The sequence below is a fragment of the Ischnura elegans genome, chromosome 2 (assembly GCF_921293095.1).
Source record: "Ischnura elegans chromosome 2, ioIscEleg1.1, whole genome shotgun sequence".
NCBI classification, from domain to species: Eukaryota; Metazoa; Arthropoda; class Insecta; order Odonata; family Coenagrionidae; genus Ischnura; species Ischnura elegans.
In genome coordinates, this window is record NC_060247.1 from 13322860 (window position 1) to 13350808 (window position 27949).

At 37.3% G+C, this 27949-nt stretch overlaps 2 protein-coding genes across 4 annotated transcripts; one reads left to right on the plus strand and one right to left on the minus strand.

Annotated features, from left to right (window-relative positions):
• Window positions 1–101: 101 nt before the first annotated feature.
• On the plus strand, window positions 102–16373 carry LOC124153406 (dynein regulatory complex subunit 5). Of its 3 annotated transcripts, none has more exons than XM_046526537.1 (9): window positions 102–220; window positions 607–836; window positions 1213–1373; window positions 2101–2531; window positions 6485–6689; window positions 6766–6896; window positions 7072–7262; window positions 7955–8214; window positions 16181–16373. In XM_046526537.1, exons 2-9 carry the CDS (start codon window positions 656–658, stop codon window positions 16355–16357), a joined length of 1737 nt encoding a protein of 578 aa, XP_046382493.1. In that variant the 5' UTR covers window positions 102–220; window positions 607–655; the 3' UTR covers window positions 16358–16373. The 3 variants fall into 3 exon arrangements, with proteins under 3 accessions (XP_046382493.1, XP_046382491.1, XP_046382492.1); XM_046526535.1 differs by lacking the exon at window positions 16181–16373 and adding an exon at window positions 9631–9967; XM_046526536.1 differs by lacking the exon at window positions 16181–16373 and adding an exon at window positions 9631–9967 and having other exon boundaries at window positions 102–215.
• LOC124153409 (enhancer of rudimentary homolog) lies at window positions 13773–27949 on the minus strand. The gene is made up of 4 exons (XM_046526541.1): window positions 27801–27949; window positions 25642–25729; window positions 25437–25557; window positions 13773–14922 (listed from the first exon to the last, which is right to left on the minus strand). The coding sequence occupies exons 1-4, from the start codon at window positions 27801–27803 to the stop codon at window positions 14823–14825; spliced, it is 312 nt and encodes a 103-aa protein (XP_046382497.1). The 5' UTR covers window positions 27804–27949; the 3' UTR covers window positions 13773–14822.

Here is a 27949-nt window from a genome sequence, read left to right on the forward strand (position 1 = left end):
TGATTACCGTTGCACGAGATTCCGTTGTGGGACTCTCACTTTCACTTGTTTGGAGCGGGAAAAATTAAAGTACATCACCATGGGTACCGTGAATACAAACAAATATTTTGAAACGCTTTTCCGTCGCATATTTCATTAAATTTGGTCCTTCATGTAATAAATACATTTTTTCGTATTTCTCTCATATCCATCTGTATCAACTTACTCAACGATTGGTAAGGTATTAAAATTATTCATAAAATCCCCGAATAATCATTAACAAATGATAAGGATTGCATTTAATGCGTAAGATAGATGGGATCATAGTAAATACTCACTTCTCTGGCATCGACAGAGGTAATAACTAATCGGTTAAAAATATTTTATTTCGACAAAACTACAGAATAAAATAGGCAATGAAATGCACATAACTAAACTAATAATTAATGCGTACAATGCATGTAGACGTAATTAAAATGGACGATATGAATTGACCATGAATAGCAGCATAAGGAAATATTTCCATTTATCATCAGTGATTTTTAACTACTGATTCAAAAAACCATAAATTTTGGCTGGGAGATTAAAACTATTAACATGAATAAATGACAATTTTTTGTCAAATAGTTTCATCATTTACGAACCAATTGTACCTCATTGGTTTCCGTAAAAAAACATGAAGATTCCTTATACTGTTCCAAAATGTGCAATAAAAGCATATAAACCTTCAAAAGCGTGTCTGGCCCATGGATCTGAGCCTAATCGAATTCTCAAAGCAGAGCAAGGGGCATGGGATGAGTTACTCCCAAAAAGTCTATCAGAGCTGGCCATTGATGCCTTGATAAAAAATTATGCAGGTAAGAATGGGAAGCATGATAAGTAAGTAAAAAAACAATTTAAAATTTTACAATATGAAGAAGAACAAATTGATTGATATTTTGATTTAGAATGACATTGCAATCATGCATGCCATACATCCTCATTTTTCGCAATATCCTCATTTTATTCAACTGACTGCCCACAAACTATGGGCTATTGCAGTTACAAATAATGCCTAGATACCTCTTTCTAAGGTAATATACCATTATTACACTGCAATTTGGTATTATCATGTGATTCAAAAGAACCAAGTCCTAATTTTGAAGGAAGATGGTATGGTAATCCTACTTTCACTGAAAACATCATAATTATGAAGCCCCAAGGTCTACAACACACACTTTGCTTTGCTTCAAGAAAAACCTATATACAATGAAATCCTGCTGGAAGAAGACAAAAATGCTCTACTGGAAAACCTACCTTTGGATTTACCACTTAAGATTGTAATTCCCATAATACCAGATGGAATTTATTGGCAGAGAAGGGCTTTGGAAAGGTGGCCAACGCCAGTTGAAGGGGTAAGCTTTTCAATTCATAAATAATTGGTCTCAAATAAGACTTAAACTTCCAATTAGAGAACTATACAATTTTCTTCCAGAATTTCACACATCATTTTCCATTAAATTTCCTCACACCAAGCATAAATTAGAACATTCAGCCCAAATGGTTATTTAATGGTTGAATTGCCTCTCTCCAATTACATATTCTCATTAAGTCTAGTCATTATGACAAGATTCTCAATTTATTCTTGCATTTTAAAGTCATTGCAATTTTTAATCGTACTATTGCCTTCCCATTATTCTTCACAACTATCTCTGTAAATGACTAACGGAAGCAATATATAGCTCAGTCTTTTTCCCCAATTAGATTAAACACAATTATCATGGCTATTCCACTGCTTAGGGCATACATGGAGCAACCTCTAAACATCCAAACCTGTCCCCATTACCAAGTTCAACTTCTAGGTTCCCTTCGTCTACACTAAGTCCTCTTCCCTATTCTCTTCCTCCCCATCCCCTGAATGCATTGAAATTACTTTTTGAATATTTCAAATTAGTTTCCCTTTTTTAATTCAATATCCAGCATATTCATGCATCTAATTAGAAAATCACCCACCTGTGTTACCATGTAAATATGTATGTATGTAATAGGTGGCAATATTTGTTAGCCTCTCCCTAAGAGAGCCAGCAATGCCATAAGCCAATGACTAACTCTTTTGCTGAAACTTATCTCTTACCCACACAGACTTGCGACATTTTAAAGCACAATAATTCCTGGCGAGAACTTTACCTCGAGAGGGATATTCAGGAATGGATTGAGAACCTGGTGCCTGGAGATGAAATTGAGCTGGGTGTTATGGGTGCAGAGGGCTGGAGTGCATGGCAAAGGAACAAGTGGGTTGATGAGACTTACGTTGCAGACACTGAAATTGAAAGTGAGACCAGTGAAGATGCTGGCACTCATGTCGAAGAGGCACCAGTAGACAAGAACGACATGTTTGGCCCTGAGATGGATATAGAGGGGCAGAAGAGACCTTTTGAAAATGGTGCGCTCTACAAGGATATGTTTCCAGAGCCAGGGGAGGAGGACGACGATGACGAAGGCGAGGAGGAAGGAGAGGAGGAGGAAGAAGATTTTGATGAGGACAGCGATGCCACATCTTTGAAGAAAATTGCGTATGTACCTATTTTTATTATTGTTTATTTGTCCAAAGACCATGTGCAACAAAATACAGGATATAGGACATGTCAAGGTATATATAAAATACATGAATAAAGCCATAGAGTGATTTAGAAAGAAAGCCTCACTGTTCTCTGGAGTGCAAGAGTATTTTAGTTCATCATTATATTGGGCCAGTGGCGCAGCGAGGGGGGGGGGTTTGGGGGATAAAACCCCCCCCAGAGCTCAGAGAAATTTTTAAGTTTAATCCAGTTTACTTAATTGGATTGATATTACTAATACAATAGTGTAAGGATTAATAAAATATCCCTCAGAAAGCTGTAAAATTCACCATTTTGGACCATTTATCTTAAAATTCCGCAATTTATTAACCTCACACATACTGCTTATCCTGGAGGGTATTCCATACCCCCACACACCCCGGTATTAGTTGCATCTAACCCCCCCCCCCCCCCCCAACCTTAATTCCTAGCTGCGCCCCTGTATTGGGCAACCATAATTATGTGCCACCATGCCCAGGCAAATCCCTCACAGTCCTGCACATACCAGACTAAAGGGGAAAAAAATCATATTTTAATAATAAATAGATGCAAAGAATACAAAGGTCTCACAGCCAAAAAAGATTACAAAAAGGTGTAACCATAAAGTATCTGTAGACAAACAAGCTTTTCATCCTCCATTTGGAAATCACACTCACATTCACTAAAATTTCCATTTTCTGTACAGTAAGCTTTTAATTTGATCATGGCTACTTTGAAGTTCCACCTTTTCGTAATCATATTTTCAAAGGTTATTTCTTCACTTGAACCAACTGGAAAAATAATTTTTTAAGTGTGTACCTATTTCACAGCCTAAGTTGAAGTTCCTGAAAATTCTGAGCTCAAATAAATGATAAGCTCACTCATGCATAAAGAAGTCTAATAAACTAGTACAAACATACAAACTTATTTCTCCAAAGAGGTCAGGCGATTGGAAATCAGCAAGATATATCTAAGCCTCTGTACCCATTTCTCAGGCATTTCAAAGGAAAATAGTGGGCATGACATGAGTATATATGTACAGTAATTTTTGACAATTATTATTGCATACATCCACTCAGTATGCGCAATCAAAATAATGATTACCAAGGGATCAATCATGAGATGAGATGATACATGACACCAGTGGCAGATTCAAGACAGGGACAAGGGGGCAGGGGAGTAACCTTCCAGCATTAATGAGGGTCCGAAAAAAATTAGATACCCAAGAGGGGCTATAGCTCCCCTAGCCCTTCTCTAAAACCACCACTCCTTGACACTATACTTGCCACTAGTTCATTAATTCATTTGTGTAAATCCAGGGATGCCGACTTATAAAAAATATTGGGGGGGCCCAAACCGGAGATCTTGCCCCAGGAAATTTTATAAGTAGCGAGTTTTAAGTTTTTTTAAGCATTTTATAAGAGTCATATGATCAACATTAGAACCCTGATAACTCGAATCTTGATATCTGGACACTCCGGGGAAAATCGACAAGCCTGACAAATTTTTTCCTCACACCCATAACGAATTTTTGAGGGGGCTCCAGCACCCTCAAGCCCCATGGAGTCGGAGCCACTGAGTAAATCTATAATTACATATATGCCAAGATATTGCTTATTCTGAACAGTCTTTAGAGTGATTCATAAACTTTTGTTAACGCATAGACAAATACTGCTATCTGATTATTATTATTCCTTCAACTATTGTGATAACCTCTCCTTGGACATAAGGAACAATGAAAAGTATCCATATTTTAAGTTTCACTGACAGAAATAATATAAAATTATGTTTACTGAACTCATTATCTTCAACTTAGAAGTGTTGGGACACACTGGACTAACACTTTGTATGTACTACCCAGGGTGACTGTCTACCAGCATCTTTCCCATGATCTCATCCCTACCTGCCTGTAAATTCTTTTGCTAGCTTTGCCAAAACACATTTTCCCCACATGGCCTATAATTCAGGGAGAGCAAATACTTCCAACAATGATTCTCAATTTAGTAAACAAATCTGTATTCCCTATAATTGAAGTTATTCGATAAGTTTTGAACAAAAACAAAGTCACAAAAAAGATATTTTGAAAATATACCAGCCCACAATTTTTATAATTAACTGTAGTTAATTATGAAAAATTTAGGGCTTAAATGATTTCAAATCAACAAACTGAAGTAGCTTTTGTCTAATGTGTGCTATAATGAATGAAGTAGTGTATCGGCCATATTGGCTTATTTCACTTGGGCTCAGCGTGCCCCGAAACGCATGTTCCTGTCTCTTTCCTGCTATCGTGTGAGTGTGTATCTTTCCTTTCATCCTTGTGTCCTCGTCCATTCCTTCTGCTGGTGAGTGGTGAGCTGCCCCAGTGCCATCTATTGGTTACTCTTGTGGGCCAAAGCAAAGGAAGTTTTCTGTGTATAAACCCCCGCCGAAATCATGGTAAATCTAAGCGTCCTGGTAGCGCAACTGGTACAGCACCTGGCCGGCAACCAGGAGGTTCTGGGTTCGAGTCCCAGTCAGGCCGCATTTTTACCCTCTGATTTCTGGCTTTTTCCATCTACCACAGCACCGTTGTCCTTTTTCTATTCCATGTTCCTATCCCTTTCTTTCCTTACCTGTGAATTTATGTGCATATTTGCATACAAATAAATTCACAGGTAAGGAAAGAAAGGGATAGGAACATGGAATAGAAAAAGGACAAGGACAACGATATATATATAACTACATATACATAAATACTATATATATATACCACATATACAATTTGGTGTGAGATTTCTGACAAAGGTCTATTGTTGCAGAGTAATGCGCAGAGGGTGTGACCATGGAAATTCGTCACTGTAGGAGCAGAAGAAATTGCAACATATTTCCACATGAACTTATATTGTCACTGAGCATGGTTTTGTTACAGAGTAGCATTATCCATTTAATTATTCCAGAAAAATGAACAGTTTATAAACATACATAGTCAATTCAAGAGGTGGGGAGAGGAAGGGGGTTCAGAGGAAGGAGATAATAGGGTGGTTTTTCTATTATTTTTTTATAGCCTAAATGGAAAGATTATTACTCCTGGAGTACACATTTCACGCTCTTAGGTTTTTGAACTACAATATCTATTATTCACGATTAAACAAAAAGTGAAAATTTTCAAGTGCACGAAAATGCGACGGCTAAGTAGGATTGCTGGGAAAAGTCTGTGTGACGTATTTCTGGTTCCAGCTGTCGCTATGTGAGGTGACCTTGGGGCGAGGCTTTGAGCGCTGATACGACACAGGCTGGTAAGGTAACACGATACAGGCGACTTAGGTAATTTTAATGGGTGATTATTAAGAGATGTTTCCCTGAACTCTGTGCCTCGTACATGCATTGGTAATCTCAGACGATGTAAAACTCCTATCTACTCGTATAGAAACTAGGTCCCTGTGAGGTCACGTGGAGTGGAATCGCATGGGCGCCAATCTGGCCTTTTTCAAATGAGGTTAAAATTGACCATTCGTCTAAACTGGGATTTCTAAAACCAAATAATTTGTATTTTATGAATGCACTAATGCATTTCGTTTTCTTTAATGAAGGAAACTACCCTATTTTCAGGTGCTGAGGGGATGATTGAGCAGAGTGAGGGTTTAGGAAGCATAGTGCTTCAGTGCACGTCCCTCCGTGTGGATGGTCAGGGGCTAGGGTTGGATGGATAGGCACAGTAGATAATGAATAGAGGAGGAGGTGGGAGCAAGGGAGGCAGACATAATAGTTGGTTATTGATGAAATTTCTATCAGCATGGCTTAAGATTTCAAACTCTGTTACAAAACCATTGTCCTTGGCAATAAAACGTCACGTGGAAATAGCCAAGTTTCAATTTATTCAGCTCCTTCAATGAAAATAAGACCTGCATTCAGCACTTTCAAGCACACTAATGTCATCTGTATCACAATAGGGATAAAATAGAGGACCAACCAAAAACATTGGAAAAACTTTTGTGGGCAGCTGAGTACATCCACCATCTGAGACTAAGGCAATTACAAGTTGCACCGCCAGATACAGCGCCTCCAGACGATTCCCTGCATAACTGTACCACGGAACTACCATCCAATGATCACATTGACTTGGGACCCATTCTCTGCAAAACAGAAAATCTTTGGGTGGGTGAATCTTTTTGTGTTACATGTTTGTCCACATTTACAACGGTTCATTATTATTTACCTTGGTTTTTTTCAGGAGCTGAGTATTGTGTATGAAATGAGAAATCTAGGAATTGATTTTGCCTGGCACTACTTCTCTCTTTCAATGGCAGACACAATCAACTTAGCCAGAGGCCTAGGCTATTGCAGTCATCTCAAAATCTTAAGGTGACTCACTTTATCAATATATGTAGTATATTATCAGTTCATGTCTTGATTACATAATCGACTGCTGAAAGCTAAAATCCTTATTATGACACCTACATGAACGTATACACATACATATGTAATATGAATGGACCACAATTGGATATTATCTTAATTAGTAATTTATCCACACTAGGCTGCAACGGAGTGGCATAGATGATGCCAGATTAATAATCTTACTCCAAAGTATAATCAATGGAGTTAAGCAACTAGAAATATTAGATGTTGCACATAATCGCATATCTAATGATGGAGCACATGGTTTGGCAAATCTAATGACATGCCATCCAAACCTGAAGGAACTGTGGCTATGCAATAATTTGATAGGTCAGTATTGTACGTGAATTAGATGTACATATTCAAGTAATTTAAATGTAGATACAATGTACCTCAGTGAAACCCTTACATGAAAGAACCAGCTTCTTCTCAATAATAAAAGTTAAGTATGTATGTATATGAACAATATGACATATCAGTGAATGCTGAATAGGTTTTCTACAGGGAGAATAGCTCCATTGGTGAAAATTATGATGGCTAAGTCATATGTGGCCTTAGATGCTGAGAGGTATTGCATTCCTAAAAGATGCTGCATAAAGTAGTGAACCAACTACCAAAATAATGACCTTAATTTACCCATGTCTACTGCACACCTTTTTTGTATGCTATTTCAAACAAAAGTGCTTCCCATTGGCAAAGCTTAAGGGTAATCTGGGATATTTATGCTTATACTAGGCATCTTTTAATGCTTCTGAGAAATCAGGGCAAAAATAAATTTTACCTAAATTCTAACTCAGTGTTAAGTGTCCATTGAAGTATTTTAAAATACTTTGCTGCAACGCACTGTGAAGGAATTCAGGTAACATTTCTTGTTGCCCCGATTTCTCAGAAGCATAAAAGGATAACTATAAGCATATATATCCCGCATTACCCTAAAGCTTCACCACTGGTAAGCACTTTGAAATGATGTACTTTAAATAAAAAACCAATCAATAATCTCTACTTTCATTCTATCCAACCAGGACCATCAGGGATTCAGGGAATAAGCTTTGCATTGGCTAAATCCCCTCCTCTTGTTCACTTGGACCTTCGCCTCAACTCAAACATTGGAAATGAAGGAGGAATGTTTCTTTGTTCAGCACTCTCTCAGAATGATAAACTAGAGAAATTGATCCTGGCTGCATGTGGACTTGGAAGTGATGCAGGAAAACTTATGGGGGAAACGCTGAAAGTCAATCCTGCTCTATGTGAATTAGATTTGAGCAGTAATGACATAGGAGAGGTAATTATTAAATCAACTTTATCATTGTTATTCATACAGCTTAATTCATAGTCCATTTGGCCAGGGTTGGTTTGTGAGACACAGCCCACTGTCCCCACAAAATCACAAATATTTGACTAACTTAGGCACCCGTTCTCACAAACCCAGGCTAAACCTTTTGAGACCGACAAGTGGCATGGTTCATTGCACATACAACGGAGGTGGAGCACAGGGGCAGGAGATGATCCCTCCTTTTTCGGAGGGAACTAATGCTGCCATTTTGAATTTGTGGCATTTCTGTTAGATACCCACTCATTTTTTAAATTAGTCATTAAATTTTGAGAAGTACCCATCTCCAAATATTATCCCCTCAGATTGGGTTAAGGTGGTCAATAGAATGTGAACTGTCCTCATTCTTTACAAATTAGGGTGTGCTCACTCACACCTTCCCCATAAACTAAAAGTTAACTGCAATACCTTGGACAACAGAAAGGGATTACAGATTCTGCTGCCAGAGCTTACACATACAGAGAATTAATAAATATTAAGTTCATAAATCATAAGAAAAAAATTGCATCAAATATCTTTTCCAAATAGAAAGTCTACATCAATCAAAGCTGACCTATTAAAGATCCATAAAATGAACATATCGGTCTCAATATGACTCATCCATAAACATGTAGTTTTGAATCTTTCTGACACCAAATCTACCGAAAAGAAGTTCCAAAAAATACTCTCAAAAAGTCAGGAATTTAGATGCACAGAATCTTTAGTTGTTACAATAATTAAGTGATAAAATTGGTATTACCTGACATCATAGATTAACCTCAGGATAAGAAATTTTAGAATTTCTCACAAAACCTGCTGATATTTATTTAGCCAGTTAACCCGGGAAAAATATAAGTCCTGTAATACATGAATACATATAAAAATAATGGGCTCTCCATCAGAACCATGACCTGGGCAATGTACCAAAAAATTATGTTTTAATGTAATGGTAAACTATTATGTGGCTGTGAACATGGTGATACATTGGTGTCAGATAAATTTCCTGATATTTCATTCAATAGCATAAATACAATGTTATAGACAATAAAAATATCATGATAGGTCACCCAAAATATTATGATATATTAATGGGCGACAAGTTTTAATTGAGTGTTAATTAATGATATTTTAATTGGGCCCAGTAGGACAATATTTCTTACCATGTAAATCACCGCGAATACAAGGGGTTCTGATGAAGAGTTTCAAACAAAAGAAAAATTAAATATAAATTAAACAACATTTTAAGGATAGAATCATCCCAAACAACAGAATGTCGGCAGATATGATAAGAATAGTAACCTGCATGCTAGCAATTTCACTTTGAAAAAATGCATGTAAAATTATCCCTGTGAAAGTATTAGTTTTCATTGATGAAACTCATTCTTCCAGGATGCTGGGGAATCTCTAACGGAAGGATTAGCACAAAATATTAAAGTACAAAAACTAGACCTACGAATGACAAATGTGTCACAACAATGCGAGTTTACCATAAACGAACTAATAGTGAGAAACATAGAAAATAGCTGTAAAAACCAACCTACTGAAGCTGTAATAACTAACACTGAACCAGACACTGAATCTGAAGAAGAGAGTTCAGGATTTAAGTGTAAACATTCCATTGATTCCCAGATGTCTGTAACCTAAATGAAATTGTGATTTTTGGAGGCAAAATGTGTTGTGCTGGTGTTGTTACAATCAGGTTATAAAATCACTAATATTGATACAACTGCCATGGATAAAGTATGTTTTTTGGCAAACTTAGGATAAAAGAAAACGTTTGAGTCAAGAATCCCCAACTAAAAGGTAAAATCATAACAAGGTATGCTAGAATGTCCAAATTATTATTTTCAGATCAACCAAATGTTATACATACAACGCTGGACAAACAGCATCGTAACACATGGACAGTGGCACCGACTCCATGGGGCCCGAGCCCCCTCAAAAATTCATTATGGGTGTGAGGAAAAAATGTGTCAGGCTAGTCAATTTTCCTTGGGGTGTCCAGATATTGAGATTCGAGTTATCAGGGATCTAATGCTGATCATATGACTCTTCTAAAATGCTTAAAATACTTAAAACTCAATACCTTAACAATTTCCCGGGGTAAGATCTCCGGTTTGGGCCCCCCCAACATTTTTTGTAAGTCGGCATTCCTGCACATGGAATTAAAACCTTAAAACTTTCAAACACACAAAGAATAAAACATGATAAGGAAAGAAAGGTAAACACAGGATGGACCTTCTAGCAAGCCCAGCTGGCAGGCACTCAAAGAAAACTGGCAATCCAGTATGGACGGGTGCAGGGGCGCCGACTTATAAAAAATATTGGGGGGGCCCATATCCGAGGTCTTGCCCCGGGAAGAGGTTAAATTCAAAGTGTGTCGCAGCACCGAAACACTATCATGATTCACACCACCTGATTCAGTTAACCTGCTTAACCTTATAATTATTTGTTTTAACACATTGTTGAATTTATTTTAAAAGGTAACTATTTTCAAACATGGGAAATGAAAATTACCAATATATTTTTGTGATTTCACAAAGCATAATATAACTTAATTATTTTATTGAAACATTGAGGGGGCTCCGCCCCCCCAAACGAATCTTTGAGGGGGCTCGGGCCCCCTCAGGCCCATGGAGTCGGCGCCACTGGACGGGTGTGTTTTCAGCCAGCAATAACGGAACAAGGCATTTCTTACCCTTGACCTGAATTTAATTGCTCATTGCTACAGGCCTTCCGGATGTAATTTCAGCACTTCAATGAAGTTAATTCATTTTGGAGAAGGATGTTTGAAGAAACCAAACTTTAAGTGCAAAAACATAAATATTCCATTACAGAAACACCAGAAAAAATCCTTGAATTTTCTTCAGCGAATATTATGCCTAAAGAATTTTTAAAAAACATTTCAAGCTGTTGTGCCTAATTGGATGCTAGGCACAGACAATTACCCGTCCCCTTGCCCATTTTAACACTCCCAGTCTGATTAAGTCAAATGCAATAACTTACCCCAAGCACAATGAAAACATATGGTTGCATTATAAAATAAATTTATTTATATTTATTTTCAACTTCCCCATAAACAGCAAATAGAGGCCTTTACAATGGAGGCATTAACAAATCACAACACAAACATCCATGCCCTGGATAGTGACCACCTACCCAGGTGGGATTCGAACCCGCGACCTATAGTTTGGCAGGCGAGGACTTTACCCCGCCGGCACTGTAAATGATATAAATTGAGAGATATAGTATCATGACAATCTTCAGTGGCAGATGTGAAGGATTTAGGAGGCTATATCTCCACCCATTGGGTCGATACTTGCAATAGATATATCAACATTTTTGGAGTGTACCACCTTGCATGAGGAGGTAATCTGCCCCATTGGTTGAAACCAATATCCAAGCATTATTTTGTTAGAAATTAGACACATGACACTTAAATATGAATCATGGTATAATGTGCAGACCATACCCAAAAATGCCTTCCATATATTTCACTTGTTTACAGCAGCACAATGCCCATGCTGGTCAACATCTAAGATGCAGGTTCAAATCCCCCTTGAGTAATTCAACCACCACCCATGCCATAGATGGGTAAGCTTAATAGTTTGTGGCATGAATGTGTAAAATTGTTTAATTTAAGCAAGGATAGGTCTTTGAAATCCATCACTTTGGTGTTCCACTAGACCAACTGGGACTAAATATGTATGTATGCTTGAAATAAAAACCTTTTATGACAATAAAAGTGTGAGTGTAAATGACAATAAAAAATGAACCATCCACCTTACACTCAGTATTTCTCTGTGCAAATTCACACACAAAATATAAAATGGCAATTGAGAGTTCTAACATGCTTCCTCTGCGGCTCATTTTCTTATCAAGGTTTTCAATAACAACATGATGGATTTATTCCATGATATCAAGTACACTAGCTCCTATCAAGGGTAGGGTATGCTTCATCACTGGTAATTAGACTTTGAAATTCATTAAATCAGCCATTAACTAATCAGGGTTCCCACTCAATCTAAACTATAAAATTCACGTTTTTTTCCAGGTTTTCACGGTCTAAATTTCTTCAAATTTACGGTTTGTAGATAAACCATTTTAGGGAGAAATATTGATCACGTAACAATCATAGGCTCACGTTAACTAAAAATTTAACAAACGCGACAGACACCGTGACTGCAAACGTAGCAATCAAAGTGAATCTATCTCTTATGACGTCACCTATTGTTAGCAAAATTCAGGGGTGGCCAAGGGTTGCGAGTGGGAAAATGGAGGGAGCAGGGAAGTGAAGAAGTGTCTGAATTTTCGCCAGAGTTATGAACTCTTTGGTTTCCGGTCTTCCGGCTTCGGTACAGGCTTAAGGTCAATGTGTCATCATGGCACACGGTCCAATAATTGCGCTTGCTTCAAATATATGTGTGCAGATAAATCTGAGGCCATGTCTGCGCGCGACTGACCTTGAAATATGTTCGAAATATCAATTTTTTTTATTAATCTGACAGTTGTTGTTCTACGATCTTAAAATCAAGATTGAGATATTTTTAAGGTTTTATGACGAAATACACTGTTTATTCACAGTTATAAGGTTTTCAAGGTTGAGTGGGAGCCTTGCTAATTATGTATGTGCGTAGTGGGGAAAAATTCCCTTTTAACCCTTGCACGCCACAGCCGTGCCAAGGTTAATTCTCCCCCATACACAGACACCTCCGGAACATTTTTATTCTCTGCAGAGAGCTCTCTGAAGTAGAATCATGTGGGTATCTTCATTGGCCACCCTCAGGACCCAACTCAGCAGAATGGAAGGCCCGTCCCCCATCCACTGGCCTCGATCCTTCAACACATTAGCGTTCATTTTTGTGGAATGAATAGGTAGAACTGTACTGTATTAACAGTTTTATCTTAACAAAACTTTCTTATACCTACCATTGATATAAATGTGGTATCCTTGTTTTCTCTGCAACTGGAGGTAGGGAGTACGTATTAAACAAATTGGTCTATTCCAAATTATACTTTTTCTTTATGGAATAAGTATTTGTTCGTAAAAACATTGCCAATACTATTAGTTTATCAACAATTTATTGTGCAGAGGTTGAAGACAAATGAGTCAAAGGGTTTACTGCATACTGTCATTTCTTATCCCTCCCATCGGTTTTAGTTGGCGTTTACTTGTTCCCAAATCTGCATCGGCTACAGATCTAGCAGTGAAAGGGTTAACAGATAAACTTCAAACCCTGATTGAATAAAAAATCAACACATAGCGAATGCCACATTCATCTGCAGCTAGAATCATATAGTCACAAAATGTATAAATTTTAATATCACAAATGAAATGTCTACTTCTGAAATGCATAATCAACTCCTTAAACATCTATTTACATGTATGTACTAGGAAAATTCAATGGCATGGAAAACTAAGAGCTGACTAACAATTTTCCAATGGGTAAAACACTTGTAGCACAAGTATTCCTGCATTTTTCTACGACAATAACAAAAACAGAAGAAATGATTGCAATAAGATGAACCTGAAATTTTAAAATATTTTAATGAAAAATATTCATACACTTATAACAGAACGTGACAATAAATGCCCAATATTGCAAATGCAAAGTGCATTTGTGTTATCAACAAATGTTTACCAAAGGCAAGTCTAAAAGACATCATCAAAAAGTAACACAATAGCTGTGCTCTTCTAAATTCCTCTTAGGGTCTCTGAGAATGAACCTAACGAAATGTGTTTCATAACTGTTAGGATGTACACATCATGATGAGTGCTAAAGTATAAAGGACAGCGAAACATTTGAAAGTAGCAAGCTTTCAAGGCATTCTAAGGATTAAAAAAAAAACATAATTAACTTCCTGAAATCATATTTTCTTCACCTTGAAGCACCAATGCAAACAGAAACTCACTATTAAAATATAGTTTGTCAATAGCTCTCTCCTCGACCAGTGCAACCAAGACCCATTCCAATGTGTTAGTGATCAAAACATTGATGACTACACACACTAAGAGGTTTTAATTCAAAAAGGCAAATGCTACCAGCATAAGTTTTCAGAATATATGCTTACTTCAGCAACATTCTAGTACAAAGAAAAAATAAGTTGGACAGTAGAAATGAACATGTAAAGCAATTTCTTGTCATGAAGTTAAGAGAATTATTGGAAAATAAAGGCCACAAAAATTAAAATTTTGAAGTAAACTAATATAAACAGAATAGATACATTTAGCAATGTCTTTCACACATTTCATCTACTTTCTCACATATTTTCATTAATTTAAGCTTGTATTGACAGATAATAATACAAGGAAAGAATCACTGTCACCAAAGAACAAACTACAAATACATTCTACTGAAAAACTTTGATGATCTTAACCTTCTTCTTGACCACAGATACTTACTTCTAACATATGACAATTATCATTCACACCAAAACTTAATCTCCACTGATTCACAAGTCAAACAAAAAATTGCAATCCATCAAACTCCACACTTTTAAAATAGCTCTCACACGCATTCATCCTAAAAACACAACATCCACATTATTCGGGGTTGACTGGGTATCACGATCTAGGATGATCACACAGGCCTTGCAGCCTGTCTTCGAAGGAGGATATAGATTTTCTCCTTTATCCAATCCTTGTTGTATGGTGCATATGTATTCGTGCTTTTCTGGTAACTGAAAAAGAAATGCAATTTGTAACAGTAAAGGTGGATTCATTGATCCAGCAGAACCTAACTACTCATTTATGCACTGAGGCTTCACACACCACAATTATAATTCAACCCAACCCTCAAAACATTCAAATGTGTATATGTACGCAGTTTACGATCTTCCAAGGTTGATGGAGTAAGGATAACCAATTCCAAAAATGTTATGGAAGTAGAGATGCAGAATGGATAATGAAACAATAAAGAAACAAAACTTGTGTGTTAAGTGTTTCAACAAATACAGAATGGCTAAGACACAAATAAATGCAAAAGAGAAGTGTACGTGGGATATTACGGAACTGATCCAATTCCTTCTGAATTTGTTGAGTCTACTTTTTCTTTTGCAAAGATCAAAAAGACAATCGGGATCTGGGGATTTAAACTTTTGCTGACCCTCCTGTGGAGGAGGCAAACTAAAAAGTTGGGAGTCAGGTTCTTCAACTAACAAAACATGTTCATCTCTAACCTTTGACTCACATGTTACGTAAATTACACTATGGAAATAAATTTTTATAGAAGAGCAACATTTTTCTGAGGGACTAAAAATATAAAATAATTTTCTACGAGTCTGACTCATTTCAATTGCAAAAAAACGTCGAGAGCATGTTCCACTATGACACTCAATTTATACTCAATATCATCGCATAACAAATTTACAAAACACAATGAACTACAGTTGAGTTCCACTCCCCCCTCCTGGACATCCCAATTTTGCACCCGAAAAATCCCCATGACGCTAACCCGCACCACCTTCCCTAAGTACGCTTCCTTTCCCTTTCCTCTCCCTCCCCCCCTCCTACGCAAAGCGCAACAATGTAGTGCTCTACAGACATCTCCTCTCCACCCCTTTCCCCTCCCCAACCCTTCCACTCTTCCCCCTTTTTGGTATATAACCCACAACGATGCTACTTGTACTGCTAGTCCTATGAATATGATACAGTGTATCGAAACTAGTCAGGAAAATAAAGTTCCAAATTGTAGAAACAGCAAAGTTTTTCATTCACAAATCAGTCGGAACTACAGCTTACATTTTAATTGATAAAGCATTACATAAAGCAAGTAAATACTGTAAAAAGTATACAGCACACCCCTGATTATCCTAATGGCTAATGATGGGGAGAGACGGCACGAATAATCAGAAACCATGGATAAACCAAACTTTCACTTTAATGTCTTATAATGTTCATAATTTACGTAAAACAACCAATATATTATTATTTTTGCAGTTATTTTGCTCCATACAAGACCTGAATAGGAGTTTGCACCAGGGCTGGATTTACCCAAAGTTACGCCATTGGCACCTCTCCATTGAACGCACCTCCTCACCTGAGCCATCCTCCCCGATTTTTATTATAAGGCATAGCCACTCGCATGAGGTAAGGTTCGGTAAAGGGAATAAATAGATACAGTAAAACCTCTAAGTAGTGAACCTCTTTACATCATAAACCTCCACACTTCATACCAGCCCTATGGTGCCGTCAGATTTACATGTAAATTTATAGGCAAACCTCTATGTAGTGAACTTCTTTATCTCGCAAAACCTCCACTTATCATACCGAGGAGATACCCCCGTGACAGCCTAACTACCTCCGCAAATCGTACCGACACAACCAGAGACCATTAATGCAGCCGCTATTACGTACATGGAATGACATTTTCAGCAATATGTATATGTTTCACCCGTATTTTTTTTCTTTTACACCTTTATTATGTTGTAATTTTCACGTTAACCATTAGTTGTAGCCATTTTTTTCCATATGAGAGCATACCTAACACTAAATAAGAAAAAAGCTATTCAACTATCCTAATAATTTTAAGTGACTGTTGAATTAAGATAGATCACATCGCTTTCTCTCGAATCATGGTAAAAATCACGAGATAGCACTCGCTTTCTGTTATTAATAAATAAATGTTCACTAATGTATGCATGTATGCTTAAACAAATAAATATAACGGTTTAAAAGACAGTAGTGCCTCTCATTTGCAAAGGATATGAAAAAATGGTGCCTATCATTGAAACCTCTCCATAGTGAACCTCCATACATCAAATTGCCCAAATTTTGGTCCCCTCCATTACGCTGTAAAGAGGTTTTACTGTATATGGCTGACAGCATAAGTTTATTTTGAATTTTACGCAGGATAAATAAAAAATTTTACGCATAGACAATTCAATTAAAAAAAAACATCTTGGAGTAAAACTATATGAAACAGTTTAACTTTTATGCAACTGTACATTTCATGAATGCCCTTTCCAAAAATGAAGTCTAGCTGTAATTCATGCAACAAAATAGAAGAGTAACTTCAAAAATAAAACATTACATAACCCTGTAACTGAATGAACTGAGGTAGCACAAAATATAGTATAATTTAATTAATTTTAAAACGCATGAAGATCAGTGGTACAAACGACATTTTCAATTGAAAAAAGCCTCTAAAATACAAATACGGCCAACTGCATATCTTTCTGAAATAAAATCCTAGAGAAATAAAAGTGCAGATTAAAAACATGAATGAAGACATAACGGGGCCTGCCTCAAGCACAACGAGAACTACTTCAAAAGTTTCCTTCTTGTCTTCTTTTCGAAAAATTCATTAATTATGGCATCGAAGTTCAAGTTCTGCTATGATCCTAACTTAGCTCATTTAAAGCCCTAGCAAAGAGGAAACCTTCAGGCAGACGGAACCCATATAATAAGCCTGCTGACGGCGGTGCCCTTCTAGGTGCCTCTAGAATAGATCATTGCCAGTTGTCTAACAGAAGGCGCCCCTTGGACTGGGACTCCCCTACGCACATGCCTATTATGCCTCACGGTAAATCCGGCCCTAGTTTGCACTAATGCTACAAAACCACAGAGCGACATAGGAAACTACACTTTCTGCCACCACGCCATGTAGTCGTGTCTTGTACAAGTTGCATGGGTTGTAGCTGCTGCGGGATGTGTATCCATAATCACGGAGCACAGTTGAGCACTGCGAGGCTTGGCAACCATGAACACGGTGCTTCCGTGAATGCAAATAGCACACGATCACTTCCGTTTTACCAAGGGGATTCGAATGGAATTAATAAATTTGGTATATCCTTGAAGTAAAATGCAGTAATTCCGGTGATTTTGCATTCGGTTATACTTTTTTATCGAGGTCGTGGAAGGTATTGAGAGAGAGTGAATATTATGCACAGATAATCCTCAACACGGATACACCACAGCTGGATAATCAGGAGTCTGCTGTAGTTTAGAAATGCCAGTTTCTGATCGAACTCATCGCAATTTGGATTCGTATAGAGCATTGAATATTTCTGTTACTTTTACCAAACAAGTTTGATACATGTAGTTCGATAAATACCGTCAGCATGGCACCAATCAGTTCGATAAAACAACTAACATCAAACGAATAATAAACCCGACGTAGTGTGAGCATAGGAAAGATGTTCCACCCAGAAAAACAATGATCTGATTGAAAATCATAAAATTAGAAGTTCGATTTAGGTTTCCTCAAAATAAATACAAAAAAGCGGAGAAGAATTGTGCCTGCATAGGGCATTGAACACGGGCCCCTACACACAATACATGTAACAGAATCTGTCAACAAGGCCAATTAAAAACATGTTTATTATTACTTTTCACATTACTCAACCAAATTCTTGAAATATGAATAAGGTGTGACTGCAGTTTCCCTTCGTAAGCACGATAGAGGATGATACACACAATAAAATTATGTACTTAGGAACTGAATATCAATATCTAGAGCATATGCGCAAATTGGAGATCCTTAGCAAGAATTGAACCTAGTACGACAATTTTATCGAAAGATTATTAACCATGATCACAAATGATAACACTTCAGGAATACCTCTTTTTAAAGTTTTAATGAGTTGGGATACACAAATATCTTCTTACAGCTTTAATACCCAATATAATGCGCAATTAAATCATCTGGTGAGTAGCAGATGACTTACGATGAACAAGACATTATAAATATCATGATTTGGAAGATGTTTACAGCTAAATAACTTAGTCACTAAATGAAACATGGTTTTCATAAGACAAATAATTGAATAAAAAATATCTATAATTCCACTTATCCTCCATGTTCTTATATTCACTGCCTTTAATGCACCAGCTCACAGATAAAATTCATCACAAATGATGAATAAAAATCATTTTTAACTACCAATCTGTTAAGGAAGGTTTGTTTAGAATTCTTTCTATTGCAATTAGCAACAAGACAGGAACTACAATCAACAGCATGTATCTTCTTTTAAAAATTGGTATTATGTGCCCTTGTTAACTATGGAATTAATAACCACCACACTTTCGATTTTGATAACATGAAAATTTTATATACAGAATGTAATTTATCAAACATACGTAATAAGTAATATCTCACATTACCTTTCTTCTCTTCTTGTTTGAATACACTTTGATGCACACAAATTTTTGTTCATATGGAAAGAAGCTATTAAGAAATTGACCTTTCCAAAATTACATGGTAAATTTCCTACCTTATCTTAATCACCTTTTCGTTTTAATTCCTCTATCTTATTTTCCTCCTTTTGTTTGCACACACAAATATCGATGGCTAAGCTCTAAAAAAATAGCAACCTTTCTGGAGAGCAAAAAAACAATTAATTTTTTTACTTGTGCACTGAAATTAAATACCAAAAGTTCATAAAACTGAAAAAGCAGCATTCATTTGCAAACAAAGAGTTGTTCTTTACTAGTATTTTATTTTTTTGATGTTAGAACACCTTGTTTAAAATACATGTCTCAAACCGGCCAAATTTGAGATATGTGTTGCTAGAAGTTAGCCATCGATATGTTGCTATGATTTTTTGTTGGTATCTTCCTTCTAATGATCGCCACAACACCATTAGATTTTGTTGGCCTTTTTTTTAACTAAATCCCATACTCAATTATAAATGAATAGACTGACATATAATGGGAAATTTAGCGTTTTCATAATTTTTCCTGTGGTTTCAGACAATTTTAAAGGACGTCGTCATGAGACTTTTTGTTGTATCTCGTCACCTTCACCGCCGGTTTGAGACATTTGTATGAGTGAGTGAGTGGTCATTAGTGGGCTATATAGTACATAGATAAGTCCTCTTGCCTGTTTTCATCAGTTTAAGTATAAAGTCTTTCGTTAAATAAAAATGGAGCCCTTTGATGTCACAATTTGATTCCTTTCTTTTTGTTTCACTGTACACTGTACTCCCGATTACCCCAATGGGCTAATGATGGAGAGAGGCAGCACAAATAATCGGAAAACACGATCAATCCAAACTTTCACATGAATATCATTTAATTTTCATAATTCATACCAATCAAATATATACAGTCTTTTATTTTAGATTGCTTTCCGGAATCATTAAGAGATTTCTTTTCCCAATCGCGAATCTTTTAGTAGAGGTGAGGTTATTGTACTCTTACTCCTACTGCTCCGTGTACCACCTGGTTTCTGAAAACCATGCGACCATGGCTGTGAGATCACTGATTCATAAAAGGGGTTTGTACAAATGTTTCTAAACCATTGCACAACATTGGAAACTAAACTGTCAGGCACCACGCTGTGTAATTGTGTCTAGCACAAGTTGCCCAGCACGCAACTGCTGCGGGACAAAGATCTGTGATCACCGAGTTCGGTTGTGCACCACTATGTTTGGGAAAAATGAACACGGAACTACCGTGAAGGCAACAGACAAGCGATTACGCCATCACGCAGCATCAGTTATGGGAAACTAGGATTTAAGGCAACTTGTGTATGCAGGCGAGTGCCTGGCTATGAATCATGATATCTCAACTCCCCCTTCCCCCACTGTCTTCACTTTTAATATTCCTTTCCTCTCCAGTTTGACCTTGACTAGTCACGGCACAAAAAAGCCCGAGTACAGCGAAATCTCCGGTTCCTGTGGGCCGAATTCTACCGCATGCAAGGCCACAGCAATAATTGTGAATTTGCAATAAAATATGCAATTAAAGAATCTTTAAAAACTAATCAAGAGATTTTTTTCCTGCCACTGATCATCGTCAGCACTGCTAGAGCAGACGTCCCAGTAGACTCAAAATGTTCCTTGTCAGCAAGTAAATAAATTAATTCTATTTTAAGAAGGGAAATCTAATAGAAATGATAAGTCCGGAGTAGCCTAGCATTAAAATGCAAATATCCTGGAGCTTTTGCAAAATTTTTATTTTTTTTTTAAAGATCGCGGAAAATATCGAGGATGAGTAAAACTCATGCACAGATAAGCCACAACACGGATAAACTGCAGCCGGACAATCGGGAGTCTAACATCTTTTTCTGCCTACGTACATAATTCCGGTTCTCTACCTTGGATGTATCTTACGAAGTTATGATTTTTGCGCCAGCTAAAGTAGCACGGGCTGCGAAGTGCTGCTCAGAGCGACACAGCAGTTCTTGCATAAACTTCTACCACAGTTGGCAGCACATTTTACCCGCAGATCCAGGTTGACTTTAGCCTCTTATGAGACAATATCCGTTTCACAAAGAACGTAGTGATACAAAAAGGCTGATTTCTTGTCCGCTTAATTTTCACCGGATGAATTGATAAAGAAAATTTTTGATAGTTTTCCACCTAAGAGCGTAAGTAATATTGACTCAATGCTCTCCGACCATTCCTTTTTTATTCTTTCCTTAATTGACATTAAAAAGAAGAACTTTGTGCTTTCACATCAATATTTATTCACGACCATGGTTTCAACGTTAGACGTCATCATCAGGTGAACTCTACAGAGGTCCATCACATCCTTTTATACAAGGCTAGGAGGGGGATGGAGGAAGGTAACTAGGTTGAACGGATTGGTCAACAGAGAGGAGGGAGGGGGAAAGAACTTGGTCATATGGTATGAAAGAAGTTAGGGGGAGGAGGCTCCGTTAGGGAGGGCATGGCAGGTGGAGGGGGGATGGTTCAGGTGAGAGAGAGGCCGAAGAGTTCGTTATGTCATTAGCCCAGGAATTTAATAGTGGGAGGCTTAAAAGAGGAGAGTGGGAGTCATACAAAAATTCATTTACAATGTTGTCATTGGAACGTACGAGCTGCAAAATTTCCATTTGTTCCAAAGCATCTAATCTAGGTCCTTTAGGTTCATAATGAAGCACTTCAAAAACAAAATCACTTTGATGATTGTTATCTAACAAATGAATAGCAAATTGTGAAGTAGCTTATAGATCCGACTGCCAATTTCCAAATAGAGTGCAAAAGAGCCTTAAAATCAGTTTAAGCGCTACTTAAGTGGAATGAAGTGATTAGGTTACACCAAATGAATCCCTCAGCTCCACGTTTTTTTGGGCTTCCTAAAATTCACAAGAGTGATTGTGCAATTCGACCCATTGTTTCCAACGTCATGGCTCCAAGCTACCTCTTGGCGAAAAAACTCAACTGTGTGCTAAGACATCACTCAAAGTTTACCCCTAAGTATGGAGTTACTAATGCCATTGACTTCATCCAACACGTATCTAAAATCCCCAGTAAGTGCTTGTTAGTGTCTTTCGATGCGTGCAATCTCTTCGCCTGTGTCCCACCCAAAGAAGCCGTAGACATAGCAGAATCTATTCTCATCCAGAAATGTGTGCCAGCTCCCATTATACGTGACTCTTGTGATCTATTGAAGATTTGTGTGCCTCAAAATTATTTCAAATTTAACGGTGTATTTTATGAACAGCCCAATGGATTGGCCATGGGCTCTCCTTTGTCTCCTCTCCTGGCGGACATGTATATGGACTTATTCGAAAGGAACCTGTTTTCCCCCAATAATCCACAGACGAAAAATGTACTATCCTGGCATCGATATGTAGACAATGTGTTTTGTATTTGGACTGGCCCAAAAAGACAACTACAAACGTTCCTATCTTTTTTGAATTCTTTGGACCGCAATTTGAATTTCACTTACGAAATAGAAGATAATAACTCTCTCAACTTCCTAGATCTTAAAGTCACTAAGGTCAACAATCACCTCGAGTTTTCAGTCTTTCGGAAAAACTCCAATACGGACCAAGTGATCCACTCCAGTTCAAGACATTGTTTTTCTCAGAAGTTATCAGCCTTTCACAGCATGTTACATAGTTTGCTGTATATTCCAATGTCCCCTGCCAATTTCAATGATGAATTAAACACAATTAAACTAATTGCTAAAAATAACGGATACAACGAACAGCTAATTGATAGTTTATATCGGAAACAATTAAAAAAACAAGCAGTGGGAGAAATTTATGGATCCCGAATGCGACAAGAATCCACGGCCAAGTGGCGTAGAATCCTTTTTTTAAAGGACATCGGGCCGAAGATTTGCAAAAAGATGCCTAAGGATAAAATTAAAGTTGCGTTTTACAAGAAATCCAACCTCAGGAACACTCTTCCCCTCACAAAAGATCCCATCCCAAGAGAAGAAAGGAGTGGTGTGTATAGATTAAAATGTGATTGCAACGGTATGCAAATGTATGTTGGGCAAACGGGGCGAGAATTTCAAGAACGGGTGAAAGAACACCAAGCCTGCCTGAGAAATAAAAATACTATTTCACAATTTGCTATTCATTTGTTAGATAACAATCATCAAAGTGATTTTGTTTTTGAAGTGCTTCATTATGAACCTAAAGGACCTAGATTAGATGCTTTGGAACAGATGGAAATTTTGCAGCACGTACGTTCCAATGACAACATTGTAAATGAATTTTTGTATGACTCCCACTCTCCTCTTTTAAGCCTCCCACTATTAAATTCCTGGGCTAATGACATGACGAACTCTTCGGCCTCTCTCTCACCTGAACCATCCCCCCTCCACCTGCCATGCCCTCCCTAACGGAGCCTCCTCCCCCTAACTTCTTTCATACCATATGACCAAGTTCTTTCCCCCTCCCTCCTCTCTGTTGACCAATCCGTTCAACCTAGTTACCTTCCTCCCTACCCCTCCTAGCCTGGTATAAAAGGATGTGATGGACCTCTGTAGAGTTCACCTGATGATGACGTCTAACGTTGAAACCATGGTCGTGAATAAATATTGATGTGAAAGCACAAAGTTCTTCTTTTTAATGTTAATTATGAATCACTTTCACCAAGTTACGCCTCAAACAATCAACTTTCCTTATTTGTTGTGTTTCGGTAGGATTCGATCTAGCAGGGCTGCCATTATCTTTTGTGTTGTCTGCTGGTCTCTCAAAAATGCTTCTTCGTTAGGTGAAACTTTATGCTCCTCCTTGCAAATACACGCAAAAATATTGCATAATTTCAAAGGTTCATTGAAAAATGTTTGAGTTTTGATTTTCAATATAACCCTTCGTTTGCCCTAATGGCATTTTTCCACAGTTTTAGTAATTCCCATGGTAAAACAAAATCCATTTAGTCACAGACATGCAAAAAAATTTCATCACTTCTCTAAAAGTTGGTAACGTTAATTTGTTTAGCGCCAACGAGACACCAAAAAAGGGACAAGTTGCCACACTAAGCATTCTTTTTTTACCTTCTACCATCGGCTGATTTATACTGTCAAAGATGAGCACCCTCCTAGCAGCATAGAAAGGATACGATTACGCAGTATAAGCCCAGGGTGTGGAAGGGGGAAGAGGTGATCAGGGAGGGGACGCGAGTGGCCTGCCACTCTCTCATCCATCACGATGCTTGGGTGTTGGGATATTTTCTATATGGACGCACACTCAAATTTGGCATTTTGTGGCTAAACAGAGGCAGATACATTGAAATGCATGAAATTTTTGCCCTAACTCAGCAAACTCAATTGAGAATGACCATAAAATATTAAAATTTTCAATTTGTGACCCTTCCCCTGATAAATGGTACTTGAGCGAAGCCAGGGGTTCATATATACGTCTCAAATTTTTTAAGCCTTACATTATTATTCACTCCCACAACTTTTTTTGTTGGGCCAGATGGATTCGAAAAAAAAAAAATTGATTCTCCCGATCTGCCCTACTGTACCGGTTGCAACCCATACAATTCCCATAGTGATTACATTAATCAATGTAGCCGTGCGTTTCTCTGCTGCTAATTATCACAAACCAAAAGGAGTATTGCTTTAAATTTAATTGGGAAACCATGGAGAGACAAAAACTTGCTTTTTAATGCCCATTTATTTCAACAATTGGACATCCGAACAACTGAAAAGGCACTATATCCATGAAATAATTGCCAATTTGAAAAGGTAAGATAGTTTCATACAAGTGCTCACTCCTCCTTTCAATACATGGCTTGGCCCTTTCCCCAAATTAATAATTTCAGACCTCCTAGGATGAAAGGAAAACCAAATTATCTGAAAATTTTAAAGTTATAAGTTTTGAAACAGCCTAATCTTATATGAAACTTAGAATTTCATACCTTTTCAGATAGTTAAGTTTCGGTCCTGCTCAAATACCAGGTTAGGCATAGGTCTAATGAACCACGGGTCTAAAATGTTGAGTTAACAAACTGAAACAACAAAAAATCTAATGGATATAAAATCAGAAAAAATGAAAACTTACACAAGACAGGATAGGTCAGCAAGTTGATCAATGAAATCAAAGAGTTGACTGATATCATATGTGATGCTGGGAGTATTTGGGTTGCGGCGCTTGAGATGCTCTTCATAGATTTTACAAACCCCTGCAATGACAACACAGTTATAACCACATGGTTGCTTGGGAAGTGAAAATTACGTAATATGCTCATAGTAGTAGCTTCACTTACCTTCCATGCAATCGTTGACAGATTCATAATCAGAGTATGTTCGAGTTTCCGGCTTCATAGCCGGCTGGACAAGTAATATGGTGTGTGACTGAAATCAGAAAAAAGGAATAAAATATGGCTTCTGAATATGTAATCACAAAATATTAACAAAGAAGAATAGCAAGGGAATTGTTTGAGGACATCACTTAATACGAGAGATGAAAATACACCACTAAAAAAGATAATCCAGGAATATTTCTAAAACAAGAGGAACTTAAATAATATTTTATTTAAATATGTCTAATCTCCACCAATTGAAGCCATGTTGAACTTATTTATTGATCAGGAATGGAGATCCCTAAAAAGCTTTCAATATGCTTGAGACAGACCTAATTCTTTGTCTATGTACCACAGACAAAATTCTTGCTTTAAAAGCTGAATAACATGATGGAGGAAAAATTAATAAGTGAATGAGTTCCTAAAAGGTGAATCATAATTTCGATACGAGATTATGGAAAGGGGATCAACTATAATAGATATGAGCACAACTTTCAGGATTTTCGCTCAACTGGATAGTTTCCTTCACCTAAGAAAACATAATCATTGATTGTAGTACGTAGCCCAATAATAATGCAATCATAATGTTGAAATGACTGGAATACCACCTGGTTTTAGAGGATACTACGATTCCACAGAGAAAAAATCATTTGCCTTGACCAGGATTCAAACTCAGAACCCTCAATTTCCGGCAAAGTGCTATAGCCAATTAAGCTACTAAGGCGCCATTCCTTGTGTTTTTTCTCAGTGGAATTTTTGCATTTCGGGTGACTCTGACAACTTATCACTGTGGCTAGTCCTGGTATACTTAAATTAGGGCAGTAAGAGTTAAATTTTGCTCCAACTTGAGAAGCTGAGAACTCAGGCACTGCAGTGGTAACTGTACTTCTGATGACACACCTTTTTTACTTCTTCTACCATTCATTTAATTTACAATCTATTTCATATTCTATTCCTACCATTTACTATCTATTAAAGTCCTTGTTGGTTTAATTCAATTGGTGTATTTTCACAATCATTGCCCTGACCCTTATAACACCCTTACTGTTGTTTATGATACAGTAGGGTTTTTGGAGAGCATGCTCAACTACCATTGCATCTTCGTTTCATCAGAGGAGGTTCATTTTTTAGAAAGCAGGTCCACCTTTTTCTTCGTGGATTAATAAGCCATATACATATACCCTAAGAAAATTCTACTCAACATAATCTCTGAAGCATGCTGAATAACTTCACGCTAACACAACCCAAAATGACTTTTTTTAACCAACCCAAACCTAACCAGTCCAGCTCCATAGATATTAAGTTTGGTCCCTGGCTAAACATTAAAAGAAAACTCATAACTTTCGAAAATGAAGTTCTTAGATAGAAATAAGTACCAAGGCGAGGGGGAGGCAATTGGTGGATCAAGAAAAATATGGAACCAAGGGAAAGATATTAAGATCCTGATAATACATGAACTCTCTTCAAAAGAAATGCGAACACAATGTCCAAATGAAATACAGCAATAATTCGCTACTTTACGAACAGGTCCTTAATTTTGAGCAATAACTTCATAGTTAATTGACGTACATCATTAAAGCAAAAATGAAGTCAAAAGATATTAAGAGATTCTACATTCTATACCACTACTATCCACTGTGTAAAGAAATTAAGGTCCACAAAAACCGACGATAATATTTACTGAGAGTGCATAGCCAACATAAAATAGACAATGGTATAAATTTTCTAAGTGCCAACTGACATGCAACTAACATAGGGAATCATTAACTAAGTACACATTGACTTGACGATACCAGCGGTTTCCTACGCAAGATTATATACTAAAATACAACATATTCCTAACTTATACACTGAGAATCAGAGCTCAAGTCACATGTCTGGCATTGGACCCTTTCATCCACCTTTCTTGAATAAAAAGAACATCAGTGAGGAATGGCTTTCAAACTCAAAAAACGCTAGCATTTGGGTCCATCCTCACAAAATTTCTTAAACGTAAGCGAATAATCAATCGTATCAAACATTTACTAGGTGTGCAGTCGTCCATCCACCGAGTGCGTCGAAAGGCCGAACTTCATGCCGTAAAACTACATACAAACAAATATCATACTACACAATAAACTTACCATTGTGTTATACAATATTATCTTCAGAAAATTAGTTGAAAACAGGATAAATTCGATCCGAAAACCTGCAATTCCACCTTTGAGCCGACAATAACGTCCCACAAGTACAACAACCGCGTTCAAGAAACTAACATGCGATAACAATCGAA